Below are 15,003 nucleotides of genomic sequence, written 5' to 3'. Positions count from 1 at the left end.
GGCCTGGTGTCGAAAAGTCTTGAAATTCAAGGGGATACATCTTGGGGTCATATAATGTCTTTTGGAACCATTTATGATCATTATATGTTGTCATAAATGTTCGTAACATGTTTGAGTTAATGAAATCCGTACAAGTTATAAACCGGTAAATTGGTCGTTTAAAGGAAAATTGGATTGTTATACCAACCCAATTGGAAGCATAAAGGGTATTAAGGACCTTGGTAAATATGTCAGCAAACTTTATTTTCGAGCGAAAAAAAAGTCAAAAAATTCCAAAATTGAAAACTAATATCCACGCTTTTTGAGAAATTTTGGAGGTTTCGGCGCTCGGTGTCGAAAAGTCTTAAAATTTTAAAGGATACATATTGGGTCATATAATGCTGTTTGGAACTATATATGATCATTTTTTGTTGTCATAAATGTTCGTGGTAGGCTTGAGTTAATAAAATCGGTGCAAATAGTAAATCGGTAAATTGGTTGTTTAAATGCAAATTGGATGGTTCCACCCACCCAATGAAAATCCCGGACGGTATTAGTGATCATGATAAACATTTTAGAAATTTTTATTTCCAGGCGAAAAAAAGTCAAAATTTTCAAAATTGTAGGCTAATATCCACGATTTTTGAGAAATTTTGTAGGATTCAGAGCCCGGTGTCGAAAAGTGTTGAAATTCTAGGGGATATATCTTGGGGTCATATAATGCCGTTTGGAACCATTTATGATCATTATATGTTGTCATAAATGTTCGCGGTAGGCTTGATTTATCGAAATCGGTGTAAGTTGTAAACCGGTAAATTGGCCGTTTAATGGCAAATTGGATAGTTCAGCCCACCCAATTGGACACCTCAAGGGTTTTAGGGACCATGGTAATAATTTAGGCAATTTTTATTTCCGTGCGAAAAAATGTCAAAAAATTCCAAAATTGAATGCTTTTATCCCCGCTTTTGAGAAATTTTGGAGGTTTCAGGGCACGGTGTCCAAAATCCTTGAGTTTTTAAGGATTACATCTCGGGGTCATATTAGGACGTTTGAAACCATATATGATCATTATATGTAGTCATAAATGTTAGTGGTAGGCTTGATTTAATGAAATCGGTGCAAGTTATAATCTGGTAAATAGGCCGTTTAAAGGCAAATTGGATGGTTCCACCCACCCAATATGATTCCCGAAGGATATTAGGGACCATGGTAAACATTTCGATTATTATTATTTTCCGGGCAAAAAAAATCAAAAAATTCCAAAAATAAAGGCTAATTTAATATCCACGCTTTTTGAGAAATTTTGAAGGTTTCAAAGCCCAGTATCAAAAAGCCTTGAGATTCTTGGGAATACATCACGGGATTATATAATGTCGTTTGGAACCATATATGATCATTATTTGTTGTCATAAATGTTCGTGGTAGGTTTGAGTTAATGAAATCGGTGCAAGTTGTAAACCGCTAAATTGACCGTTTAAAGGCAAATTGGATGGTTCCACCCACCTAATTGGACTCCCAGAGGATTTTGGGGACCATTATAAATATATCGGCAATTTTTATTTTCGGGTAAAAAAAGTCAACAAATTCCAAATTTGAAGGCTTATGCTAGGTTATTAGCCACTAGATTTTTTTTTTCATTAATCATAATGATACACTAGGGCTTCTCGAAAAAAAAACACGGATTTATAAATATCAATTAAACATTACAAACATTGAATACGGAGTACTTAAGTTTTATTCAGAAATAAACAGGTTGATATAAAAATAAACTAACGAACAATAAGCTGAAACAAAACATGCATAGAATCATAGAGACGTTTAGCATGAATCATATTGCCAAGTACTAAAGATGGAATAGTGAGGTTGTTACTAGACTCTGCAAGAAACACTTTTACGCATTCAAACAATAATCTTCTCGCTGTTTTCGAGTAATTCCACGCTTGCAGGTTCTTCTGACTCTCGATGGATATCATTGCATCCACCGCACGATTTGCAGCATCAAACAATAAGGATGAACAATGAGTTAGTGCATTTTTAAGGCTGGGATCTGATACATTCTGAGATAAAAGGTCAGCATTAACATGAGCATAATTGGCTTCAGAATACATGCAGTACAAAAGGGAATGTATAAGCTCTGAATAATCATTGGAATCTCTACTTGTGTCTGCACTTAAACAGTCGAAACACTCGTATGGCTCCAATGTTTTGTTACAAATCGCTTCAAGTTGTTGTGTTTCGTTGATGGAAGGTGAAGCTACTGCTGGTTGTATGAAGCTGAGGTGATTTAGAAGGGTGATTAAGAGGATGGCTAATAGAAGGGTGAAATGACTCAAATGAGAGAGGGAAAACTGAGCCATTTGTTTGTGGTTGGTATGAAAATAATGTGAATAATGATGGTTAATTAATCTCTTAATTATTATTATTACTATATATATTAAATCTTGTGAAAACTTTTATAGTAATTTTGATGTAAAAAAGGAAGGAAATCATGATTTGATTCATTACCAAATGATGTCATGGAGAAGGATAATAATAACAAGAAGTATTTGTTATCATTTGACATATAACTACATTTGACAATGTATAACTTTGATCATTTAGGGTCTGTTCACATTTACTTAATTTCAGTTTAGTTCATTTCAGCTCCAATCAGTTCAGTTCAGCTCTTAATTTCCCTCTCTCATAAAATATTCATTTCAGCTTAGTTCAGTTCAGCTCCAATCAGTTCAGTTCAGTTCAGCTTCAATCAGTTCAGTTCAGTTCAGTTCAGCTCAATTCAGTAAATGTGAACAGGCCCTTAGCTCTAGAATTATTTTAAAGTGAAAGCTTAAACAAGAATGAGTACTTTTAAATATTTTATTAAACTAATCTGAAAATAATATCCTATACAAGGGTAAGGGTCAAGAGATTGCATAAGCAAAGGTGACTTAAGACATGATTATGAAGAGTGCAATGTTATGAGTTGAGTTATGAATTTGAAGGTTTCAGACACCACATGGACCCATCTTTCGGAGTACTGTCATGAGAAGTTTCTCAATGTCCAACTTTAGCAAGTCCTATAATGTTCATTATCAGCTATAATACACGATTTTGATCGATTTTCGGAGATTTTTGGACCCGATGTTAAAAATTCAAGTAATAATGGAAATTGCATCGCAAACCATAAAATGTTGTTTGAATCCATATACAGCAACCAGCCAACCATAAAATGTTGTTTAGTCCATATACAGCAACCAGCCAGTACGAGGCAAAATAAAGGGTTGTAATGGCAAGGACCGGAGTCATGTTCGTAATCAGCTAAACAGATACATAAGCAAAGTATATGGTTCCAAGTTCCAACTATCCAAGTACATGATGTAAAAGTTTGTTTACTAGGCTGATTTTCTTTTTGTATTTATAGTAATCTTGCTTGCTATAGTGCTGTGCTAGTAGAGCACTAGAGCCCATTAGTTGATACTTGGTTATTGAAATAAACTGTTGCCTCTGATAACTCAAAAAAGGAAATACAAGTTGCAGAAAATTTACTTATGTATTCAACTTACAAATAGTTTCAAATACGTCCAACATTACAAAACAAATTGTTCGACATTAAATTCCATAACCTATAACCTATACACAATGGCAAATCCGCCACTTGCACTTCAAAATCCACAAGATTTGAAAATTTCAACAAGCCAGCACTATAAACTTACAGCGAGGTAACCTAAGGACCAACCCGGACTACCCAAAGTGAGAAAATTTCGACTCAGCTAACAAAGAATAATTAAAGGCATATCCACAACTCCTACAGCTACTAGGTGCATTCACAAACCGCAAAGATCCTCCAAATGCAAGACGCCTGAAACTTCACCTCGATAACCCAGCTACTAGAAAATTTGATAATGCCGCAACACATCTAACAGCAAGTTTACAAAAATTTCTAGCACCTAATGTCACATATTACTTGTATGAATTGACCATTTTTAGTACGAACCCATTGGCGGCATCCCAAAAGCAGGCATTGGAGGCATGCCCATGGTGCCCATAGGAGGTGGAGGACCATATCCGCCACCCATTGCACCTCCTCCCATTCCTGGCATTGGTGGTGCTGGTAGAGCAAGAGGGAGTAACTGTGCATACATGTTCTGCACAAGATTTCAAGGGCATGACAAAGTGAAACATAAATGATAGGAATTGGAACAAACAAAAGAGAAAAAATGAAGCAGATATAAACCGAGAATTCATTAAAACATCAAGGGCAACTTCAAGAATCTTACCTGTTGCGCAACCATGTCTTTCTCTTCTTCTTCTTTTGCTTTAACCTCTTTTTGAGCTTCAAGCTTAGCTTTAATCAACTCATCCACTTTGCCCGTGTACTCTCGAATAAACTGTGGAAGAGAAATAACAGACACAGAACTTAAGGAGTGAAATCAAAGTCAACATAAATCACTAAAGAAGTCACAAAACAGGAGTCTTTATTGACCTGTAAGAGATATGGGAAGGCAAAGTCGATCATATTGTTTAGCCAAGCAAGCTCCAATGCAACATCGGCTCTTATCAAATCGTAACAAACAAAGAGACATGAAGCAAAGCATTCCTTCTTTCCCTACAAAAAAAAAAAAAAAAAAAAAATAACAAAAACATGTCAAAAGAGCAATTAAAATTCAACAAAAAGTCACTTTAGCTTTCTTCCCAGGAAGGCTCATCATTGAAAAAGCAGCAAAAAAATAATACCTGCTCAATAAAGTACACAAGCAACTCCTCAGCAAGCTCACGATCACCTGACTGAGAAGCAGTTTCCATCGCATCCTTGTAAAGACTATCTTTCTTTGACAATGCGATGGATTGCTTCCATCTGCCGGCCTTCTTGTATATATAAGCTGCAATACGCCTCATTTCTAGCAACTCGTGTTTCTCCACCTGTTTACATTGATCAAACCGGTTGTTAAAGCATTATCTACAGAATAAAGATATTATAAGAAGTAAAGGAAAAGTAAACATTCTACCTTCTGGGCAAGACCAATCTGATCAAAGTTATCGTGCAAGTCAATGGACTCACGAAGCCTGTCATAGTCTTCTTCCTCAAGATAGATTTCATTCAGCGCTTCATTCACAGCAGATACATTGTTGCTTTGGACAGCAACCATGTATGGTTTCACAAGAGGAAGTTGACCGGCCTGATATATATGGTAGTAATTGATATTAAGTTAATATAACACAAATGGGAATTTTGATCGAAATACAGGACAAGAGCAAGAGGCGACACCTTTCTCATGATGTCCACAACACGTGTATGGTCCACACGAAGTGCAAGAACATTAAGTACATCATTAATCAGATCGGGATGCTCTTGCAAGTAGAAGTGTACTGCCTTGTAGTAATGCTCCACATTTGCAACCTTGACAATAATGTCTTTAAACTGCATGTGATCCCATGCTTCTGGAGAATGATTCATCACAGTAGTGGCAGCATTGTCATACTCATCATATTGAATGTACAAATAAGTAAGCTCCTTCCAATGCTGTTGCTCATCACAAGCCCTAATCAGCTTGGGTATGTTGAGACGGGTAGAGAACAGTTTGATATGCTCCATGAGCTTCTCTGGGCGGTATCTCGCATAGAGAACTCCCAACTCGGTGAAGATACCCATGTGTGCACGTTCCAGCCCCAAACCACTTTCCATAAGGGAAATGAGCTCGTTAAAGCATCCCCTGTTTTGATAGTATTCACTGACCTCTTCGAGATCATCCACCTACAAAAAAGATTCACAATTGAGATGATAGTAAATGTAAAGATCAAGTAGAAAAATCTCCCAAAGAAAACATAATTGAACCGAGAACAGCTAAATTACCTGTATGATGACATTAAGACCACATATCTGAGCCAATCGAAATTCCTCAGCATCTACACAGGCAAAACAAACTTCCTTCCATGTCTTTGCACTGTTAGCCTTGCGAGCTGCGTCAACAGCACCTTGGAACTGTTTCAATTTCACAAGAGTGACAGCAAGCTTAGCCCAATTGGAAATGAATGCATATATGATCTTTGCCGCTTCATATAAGGCTTCATCATATAGGCGATCACCAACAAGTTGAAGATTGGCAACATTGGGCATTAGAATGAATTCTTCAATTTCACTGAGTCTATCAATCTTTGCGTACGCGTATATAAGCTCACTGTCAACCTTGGGCTCCTTTACCTTCTCCCTAACCATCAGCAGATACTTCACCAAGTCATGGTAAACATCTGCATCCTCAGAGGCTTTGATAACTTCCAAGAAATGGGTTGAATCCTCAGCCCGAATAAATGACTCGATTGCATCACTGACAAGACCTTCTCTGAGTTGGGCCTTTGCAACCTGGCTCCACACAGCATCCTCTTCAACACGGAATGCAAACTCTACAGCTCGGTCAATGTTGCGAATATTGTCAAGCAACACATTCACAGCCTGGACATTTAGGTTGAATTTTTTGAAGATCGCAAAAGCTTCCTCATACAACTGGGCTTCCACTGCCACTTCACCAACCGCAGGTCCATCAAAGTTGTCCAACCTATTAATGTAATCCATAACTCTAGAAGAATCTGCCTTAATAGCAGTTAAGATAAGTAGATTTTGCAAATTAAAGTTTCCACTGAATGCAGAGTTTTGAAGGACAATCTTTTCAAGAAGCTCAATCAGCTCATGGGGAAGATCAGCAGTCATGAAGGCCTTAACAGCAGCAGAAACCTGCTCAGGGCTCTTACTCTCTGGCAATGCAGTTGAAACAACTTGATCTATCAATTGCCTTCTGTACTCATTTTCAGGAGTTAAGACCTTGTCCCAGAGTTCACCGTCCATTCTTTCCACAACATATCTGAATACGACAATAAATTGCGGATTAATAAACAAACACCAACAACAAAGAAGTAACCAACATTCTTCTCTATAGAGATAGGAATAATCATTCTTGCAATGTCTCACGCTGGGACTTACCTAGCCTGCAATTTAAACAAGGAATTCTTAGCTGTGACACTAATAAGCTCATCGTCACATTGTCCCCGCCTATATGCAACAACAGCAAGAGTAGGATCCCTTTTCTCACAATATTTACCCACAACACGGGAATCGTAGTAAGGATTTGTTGTGAGAAAATGCTCTGGATTGTTATTGCTGTCAATGATGATTTTACCCAGAGCATTGTGAACATGCACATCAGTGCTCCCCTCACTGACAAGGTGCTCCAAGAACTGTGTGAGCAAGCGTAACCGATTTCTGTTTAAAAAGAAAAAATTAGCAGACCTAACACAAATACTTTCAAAGAAAAGGGTTAAGGAATAAGAAAAGGTATGCCCACCGCTTTTCACATTCCTCCACGAGAGGTTCAACAGGAAGAAGAGATCGCACAGAGAGAATGAGGCCTTTGATAAAATCTTCAGGACATTCATCATCTAGCAGCTGTCCTACAACTAGCGGAGCATTGGCAGGGTTGACCTATTGAGCAGAAGTCAAAAGTAATTATAGATCAAGCATACTTAAAAAGATTGCAAATAGTTACAAGTAGGTGTCCGTAACTTTTGAGTCAAAAGAGTACCTTCTGAACATAGCCTTCAATATAGCGGAGCATGTTGTTCCTGTAGAGATAGTGGGTAAGATCCGGAACAAACCCAAACCGGTCACACACGTTTATCAAAGGTCTAGCATCGGGAAGCTTTGCTTCCATCAAGAAATTCTTGGTTTTTTCAGGATCATAGAAATTCGATTCACGAGTTACCCGCTCCACTTCCTTAATTTGCCCGGTTTTAGCGGCAGCTTCAATGTACTTGAAATGAATTTCTGGATCCTCACTGTCATAACAAAAGAAAACATTAGAAAATAACGTTTAATAAAATAGTACTAAATTGGATTGATCCAGAATTTATTTAGCTACACTTTACCTGGAGCTCAAGTATGAGCCCAAGAAGAAATATAGTCCTTCATAAGATTTGAACTGCTCAAAAAGCTTTATGCAGCCATCAATACCCAACTGCTCACAATATTCTTTGGCAACCTGTACAGTGCACAACAAGTCAGACCCTTTAAAAATCCAAGGATCCAAAATTGAGAAATAAATGAACACTTGAACAGTACCTGCACAATTATCTGCAAATTGCCTCTGAGATTAACCATCAAAAGATCTTTCATGCATTCAAGGGCCCACTCCTTAGAAAGGGTTCCAAAGAACTCTACAAGTGCCTGAATCAAAAACATTAGTGCATTACTTAGAGGCACTGTCACAAGCTCACAACCATCAAGACATAGTCACTCAAAACCAAGGCTACCGAACCTGTGGCTCAATTGCATGTGTGTTGACTATGACACGCTTCACATCTGGCAATTCAGTGTAATGCTGCATATTAGAGAAGACAGTTAGTCCAAGAAAGTTTCAAAAGACACAAAAAAATACTGCCCATAAATAAGAACAGATATTACCTTCAAAGCCTGCAAATACAAGCCAGCCTTTTCACAGAGTTGTGCAATTCGAGGACGATCATAATGGCTAAACATGCCATTAGCTAAGATTGCATCCGCAACATTGGGAAATGTCACAAGATTAATTTCCAAAACCTGTGAAATTCAGATTGTGTCAGGGAAGTGATGGATGCAAAAAATAAAATAAAATAAAATAAAAATATCAAGAATAAGCTCAAAGAACAAGGTCTCACTTTAGTTTGGAGATGACCATGTTCTGGTAAATTAGGCTTGAGCACATCCAACAAAAATGCTGTTGCCTCTCTAATCAAATTTCTCTGATAAAACAAAGAAAATCTTGTCATACCCTAGGCAGTTGGCACTATAGATTTTGACAATTAGATAACACAATCAGATTAGTTAACTATCGCACAGATAGAAAAGTCCAACACATTCTGAAACAAGTGTAAATCATTAACTGATAATCAGAATAAACCACTAATGTTTCCCATAATTAATACACATACGGCACCTGAAGAAACAGGTCTGTGATTGTATTGTAATCAATAGGGCATCCTCCCTCCATTTGAGACATCATCAAAGCAAAATTAACAGCTCCCTGCAATTAATTTCAAATGTTAGATCACACATTGAACTTTATTCATCACTCCGTTACACAGTCAGCAATTAAACTCGCAGTAGAAAATTACCTGTGGGTCAGTTCGCAAAATAGTTTGCAAGAGGAACAAATAATCAGGTGTGTACCCAACCTGCACCGATGAAACTGATATTCAGCATCTAAATACAATATACCAGTAATTTTAATAAGTACATGTTAAAAAAGCATACATGGAGAACCAAATAAGATATAAGAGATTCTGTTCACAAAAAATTACATTTTGAAGCGCAAAAACAAAAACAACTCAGCTTATAAATAGTAGTAATAGAGTAAATGCAAAAGATCCATAACTTGTACTTCGTATATATCTATTCTATATATAGCAAGCAGGTAAAAGGTAAAGTAACCATCTTTGTGAATGGAATCGGTAACCTCAGTTCCAGGTTACAAACAGTCTAAATCTGGCAAAAGCCCTAACAAAAATGTGACAAGATAAAAGAAAGCCGAACAGAGAATATAAAGGACCTGAAACAGATTTCCTACAAGAATCTAGTTCAGAAACTCTCAATCATTACTGCTTTTTTCCAAATTAATTGGTCAAGAATGCACCAACCTGCTTGGAATAAATCAAAATCTTATCAAACTCCCTCCTCTCAGCAAATGCTGCAACAACCTTTGGAGTTGCCCTAGCTTTAATGTATATTTTGAGAGCAAGGTCAGTATCGACTGTCTGCATACAAAGAAAAAAAAATGCGAAATCAGAGAGACATAAGGAACTTCCTTAGAGATAGCAAACAGGCATCTGATGACAAACTTGAAGACCTAAGACAGTAGTATAAAAGTCTCAAACTAACCTTCACAAGATCTCCAAGATCCTCACTGCATTCAAGCTTGTCTTCTGCCAACCAATTCTCTAACAGATTCTTTTTGTTCTGATTAACAACCAGTCTAGATAGTTCCAGTGATTCAAAGGCATTGAGTTTTCCTCTAGTTAGCAATGTTCCAAAGTACTGCAATAACGGAGGTGTTTGCCCAGAGTGAACAGGAACACTCTGCAAAAGGCAAGCATAGCAAGAAGATGAGGAATCACGAAATGTCAAGCAATCAAGAGAAACTCATAAAAATGAGACCGCTCACTCTGAGGAATTGATAGTGACATGCACCTATGAAAAATTCCAATGAGAGAAACCACAAATGATTGACTGCATTATCCCCCCCCCCCACCCCACCCCACCCAACATATAATATTTACTACCGAAATGGAAAAAAAAAATATGCAAATGGTGAAAGAAAGGAAATGACTGCAAGTAAGAAATATATATATACCTGGAACTTGGCAACAGTATCAGGAGTACGCAAAATTCCTTGTGGAGATTCAGCAGCAAGCTCAGCTGCCTCCTTGTACTTTGTTTGGGCAAATAATTCCTGGAATCGTTGGACAACCTAAACAAAGAAGCGAAAATAGATTAGATTATTTCAAAATAGGAGGAAAAAAAGAGCATAACATTCAACCTGAGTAGATTTCTCTATGCTATAAAAATGAATGAAATTTTTCACATAAACAAAAACAGAAAAATACAATGTAATATTACTATAGATTTTAGAACCTTATAGATTTATAGTCAATTCTTGACAGTCTACAAGAAGAAAACAAGTTTAAGGTCACTGTTCAAATCGGGAAAATTATTCAACAATTCAGAACCATTGCCCAACTATCCAATTTTCATAACAAACGAGCAAAACCCTTGCTAAATGTTTAATAAAAATAATAACGAATAATAAAGCCTTTTCTATTCTCCCATCTCACCCCATAAGCCAAATTTGCAGCAATTAATTCCTTCCTGATATTAATATAGTAAATGCAATTAAGTATGCTGCATTTCGTTACATAATTATCAACAGAATGACTAAAATGTCACCTGAATAACCTCAAAAAAAGTTAAAAGGAAAGGTTATTCTAAATGTATGCCGTATCGAGAAACACGCTGATAAAAATATTTCCTAAGCCAAAAACGAAGGAAATAATCAAATAAATACAAATTGGCGATCAGAGTTGATCAATTGTATCTAAGCAAATAAATTTAAAAAAAATAAATAAATAAAATAAAATAAAATAAAATAAAATAAAAAACACATTAGTTGTAGTGAAAAAATTAAAGTATAACACTAACCAAGTTTTCTGCACCAGGAAGGTTTCCTCGTTTTGCAAGGTTAACTGCAAGCTCCAAATTGTTAAGCTGCCAAACACCAGGAAAACGTCGATATACAAATTCATGTATTGGCAAATTACACAGATAAAGTATTTAGTTTCCAATACTAACCTGGCCACTAACAAATGTCACAATTGAAGCTTCGTTTACAGTGGCTAACAACACCTGTCCTCGTCTGTTTATAGCATAAAATCCACCAACTGATGAAGCTTCAGATGTCAAAAATATTGGATCAGGACTAATTCTGTTTCTGTAAACTGCACTAGCTGTTTCCAAATCATATACAAACAGAAGCCCAAGCTTTGTGATAACATATATCAAGCCATACTTCTGGGATATCTGCAAAATACAAACACAATTGTTTGATAAATTTACTTAATGACTTCCAAAGTTGCAGCAAAATTATGTGAAACACTGAAGTTACCTGCATTGCAACAGGAAAATCGTCCGCAAAATCAGGTGGGAAGAATAGATCAGCTTGTTTCTTACTAAATCCAGGTTTCCCTGAGAAATTTGAGGGAATATGTATATCAGTAAGAATAAAATGAATATTCCAAATCTACAAGTAGTACACGAATTGCTCTTCAAAGACTGGCAATACGAACTATTATATGTGAGTAATGCGACAAAAGCAGACAATCGAGAAATAGCATTCTGACAGCAAAGGAAACAAGGAGTTTGGCTAATGTCCAAACAACAATGCAAAATCATTTATCTAACTTCTGCTATATATATATATATATATATATATATATATATATATATATAAAAAGCTACAATACATAAAGCATGTCGACCATAAGATGGAAAAAACATATATATCCAGTAAAATTCAAGATCAAAAATTCATAATTGTCAGCATGAAAATTTTTGTGATAAAACGAAAGAAACTGCAAAATATCATACCAGCCTGAGCACCAAGTTCAATGACATGCAACTTTGAAGTAACTTGACCAGCATTGGAGGTCTTGCTGGCAAAGGCAATAAGAGTCGAAGGATTTTCATTTCCAGGAACCTACACACAAATATAATCATCAGTGATTAACAAGTAGGGAGAAAACATCATTATAAGTAACAAACTACAAATATGGGTAGGAGCATTATTGGGATATGAACCTTAAATTGAGCAAATGAAGCTGCATGAGCTTCAAGAGCTTGACTGCGTTGTTGATCCACTGAAAACAGCTGCATGTTTCCCTTAACCAATTGTGGTCTCTGCAATGTTATAAGACAAATCCTGAGTTATATCATCAGGCAAAGAGGAGAGAGAGTCCATACCATATTTTTCTTTTAACATACATGTTAAGTACTGAATGAATTACTCTGATATTACTTCATAATAATTAAGAAAAGGTATATCCCAATGACCTAACTCTTGGTGGAGATCATCAATAATATATGACTAATGTTTTAACAACAGCTCAGTCTTTTCAAAATGAAGTTTAAAATGCATATGCCTAGAATGATATTTGGGTTGTATAACCTCAATGACTAAACTTGACTACATTGGCAAAATTATTTCACTGACTTTAGTAAAATCTAAAAACATATATGAATTTCCTGCTTAAGATTTATAAACAGCACATCATACATATTCAAAGAATAAGCGGTAGTGAGATAAAATAGTAATTTATCAAGCTCCACCAACCCCTAGACTATATAAATTAGGTAAAGTCAAACCTCAGGAGCGCCAGGAGCAATTCCGATCAAAACCAACCATTTCTCTGAAGGATCACAACGGTAATTGATTATTTGATTGTTTGCCAGATTTGCAGTCCGCTCAAACATTTTCACAGGCTCGGTATCACCTAAACACGGTAAGCATAGTTTCTTAAAACTTGCATTCAGGGGAAGACGATCAAAAGAAGAAAATATTATTATTGTGGGCAAAGAAACTTACCTTCAATTGACCAGTGGTATACTGATGTCTGTGTTACAAGGCCCAACATTTTAGGGGTAACCCATTTCCAGAAGACAACCTACAAGGAGGCAAAAAAAAGAGACAATAGACTAATGTAAATTTCCAGATCAGGAAAGCAAGCAACCAACAGCATGACCAAATTATGCTCAATGAAAGTCCAATATGCAGCATACCATCTCAGGCATTTGGTAGGACTTTATCTTTGCTTTTGCTTCAATATTGAAAATCTGAAGGTGATCCTGAGTAGTCCCCGGAAGTTGAGCTTCATATCAAAAATCACAAATCAGACAACATCCAAACCCCTGCCCTACTCCACCCCCAATCCCCAATGCGCCAATAGAACTGTAATTAAACTTAACACTTGTAGCTTATGCAATCATACTCTGTACCACAGAAATAACAAAATTCTAGAGCAGATGACTAGAACTTGGGTTAATGTACAAAAATAAAACATCTTTGAGAACACGTAAAAAAAATTACAACCTAAAATTTAAACCTAACAGTCTAACAGTACTGTACGAAGCCAAACACGAAATGTGTCATCAATAGCAGCAACAGCTACCACAAAGAAATGAAAAAATTTATAGGCAAATGTGACAGCATAACAGCCCCAAATTCACTGAAACTGTTCACTAGCATCTAACTATGCAAGTACTCTTTCACATTGAAGAAAAGGGAGAGCATGAGAAATGCAATCCTACCTTTAAGAGCAAGAATTCTCGAGTTAGGGTTCATCAAAGCAGAATCAGCCGTGATTGGACGCCTCAAAGGCTGATTAGGCATGTTCATGTCAATAATAACAACGCTGTTCTGAGGCGAGGTCTCTCTCACACAAATGTACTTGTCTGATTCCATCGTTACATGAGTGAAAGTAATGAATTGTGCCCCGATTCCTACGCTTGGAAGCTGCAAATCCCAGTAAAAAAAAAATAAAAGGCCAGCTTCACTCCAAACTTATAAAATCCAACAAAACATCTTAATTTTACAAAATTTAGAATTAAGATTCTAAAGTGGCAAGTTCAAATGAATAGCACTGACTCAACTTCAGTCTAATCTCAGACACAGGTGAAATTCGTCCTAATTCCACTGAATTTACAGATCATAATTTAGTGGCAATTACACTAAACTACTTCAAATTCGCAAATTCCAATAAATTCCACCAACTCAACTTAACTACTAATCAAAATCAATAACCAAGCATAATTAGCAACCCTAAAAATCGTATATTTCCAGTGAATCAACCAAATTCAACTTCACTCAATTACATCGACTCAATTATACAGAATTTCCAATCAAATCTGTAACAAAGCACATCAATAAAAGTCCAAATCAACTAAAAAGCTCAATTACAACAAAGATCTGAGCAGATCCGATAACGCAACCAAACATACAAACAACACCAAAATCACTAGGGTTTTCAACTCAAATAACTCAAAACATCAAACAAATTAACAAAAAAGCACCAAAAAATCTCAAAATCAAAGCTGAATTTGAAAATGAAGAGGCAATAGAGTTTACCGTTAGAACTTCCTTCATGACAATAGGAGCATTAGCGGCGGCAGCCATGGCTGAAGATTAAGTAGATCTCAGAGTGAATCGAAAATTAGGGATTTGATTTGATTTGATTTGATTGTTGTGAGTTGCGAAGAATGGAAGTGCGAACCCTCCCTTGTGAAAGCGAGGGTTCTTGGATGATGAGAAACCAGAGGAGAGAGAAATATCTGTGTGTTAGAGAGAGAAAGTGAAGAAGAGAGGTGAAAGAAAGGAGAAGAAAGTGAGGAGATCTGTTGGATAAAAATACGAGTGAACTAGTCTCAATTTTGTGACTGTCTTAAAATGTGAGCGAGTAAAATTCTACGGAGTAATC

General features: G+C 36.4%; 1 protein-coding gene across 1 annotated transcript; it reads right to left on the bottom strand.

Moving 5' to 3' along the window:
- Positions 1-3,475: 3,475 nt before the first annotated feature.
- On the bottom strand, positions 3,476-14,958 carry LOC110683495 (clathrin heavy chain 1-like). Its single transcript, XM_021859880.1, has 30 exons — positions 14,655-14,958; positions 13,838-14,042; positions 13,310-13,398; positions 13,116-13,194; positions 12,896-13,023; positions 12,332-12,430; positions 12,122-12,230; positions 11,640-11,719; positions 11,327-11,554; positions 11,177-11,242; positions 10,332-10,448; positions 9,860-10,057; positions 9,619-9,735; positions 9,097-9,156; positions 8,919-9,005; positions 8,641-8,724; positions 8,408-8,542; positions 8,262-8,324; positions 8,066-8,170; positions 7,873-7,985; positions 7,530-7,782; positions 7,293-7,429; positions 6,932-7,210; positions 5,810-6,812; positions 5,225-5,710; positions 4,965-5,135; positions 4,693-4,878; positions 4,442-4,564; positions 4,236-4,346; positions 3,476-4,103 (listed from the first exon to the last, which is right to left on the bottom strand). The coding sequence occupies exons 1-30, from the start codon at positions 14,700-14,702 to the stop codon at positions 3,942-3,944; spliced, it is 5,121 nt and encodes a 1,706-aa protein (XP_021715572.1). The 5' UTR covers positions 14,703-14,958; the 3' UTR covers positions 3,476-3,941.
- Between the last annotated feature and the right edge of the window lie 45 nt (positions 14,959-15,003).

This window comes from Chenopodium quinoa, unplaced genomic scaffold (genome assembly GCF_001683475.1).
Source record: "Chenopodium quinoa cultivar QQ74 unplaced genomic scaffold, ASM168347v1, whole genome shotgun sequence".
In the NCBI taxonomy this organism is placed as follows: Eukaryota; Viridiplantae; Streptophyta; class Magnoliopsida; order Caryophyllales; family Amaranthaceae; genus Chenopodium; species Chenopodium quinoa.
The sequence above is the reverse complement of the archived record's forward strand: the minus strand, read 5'-3'. Positions and strand labels throughout refer to the sequence as shown.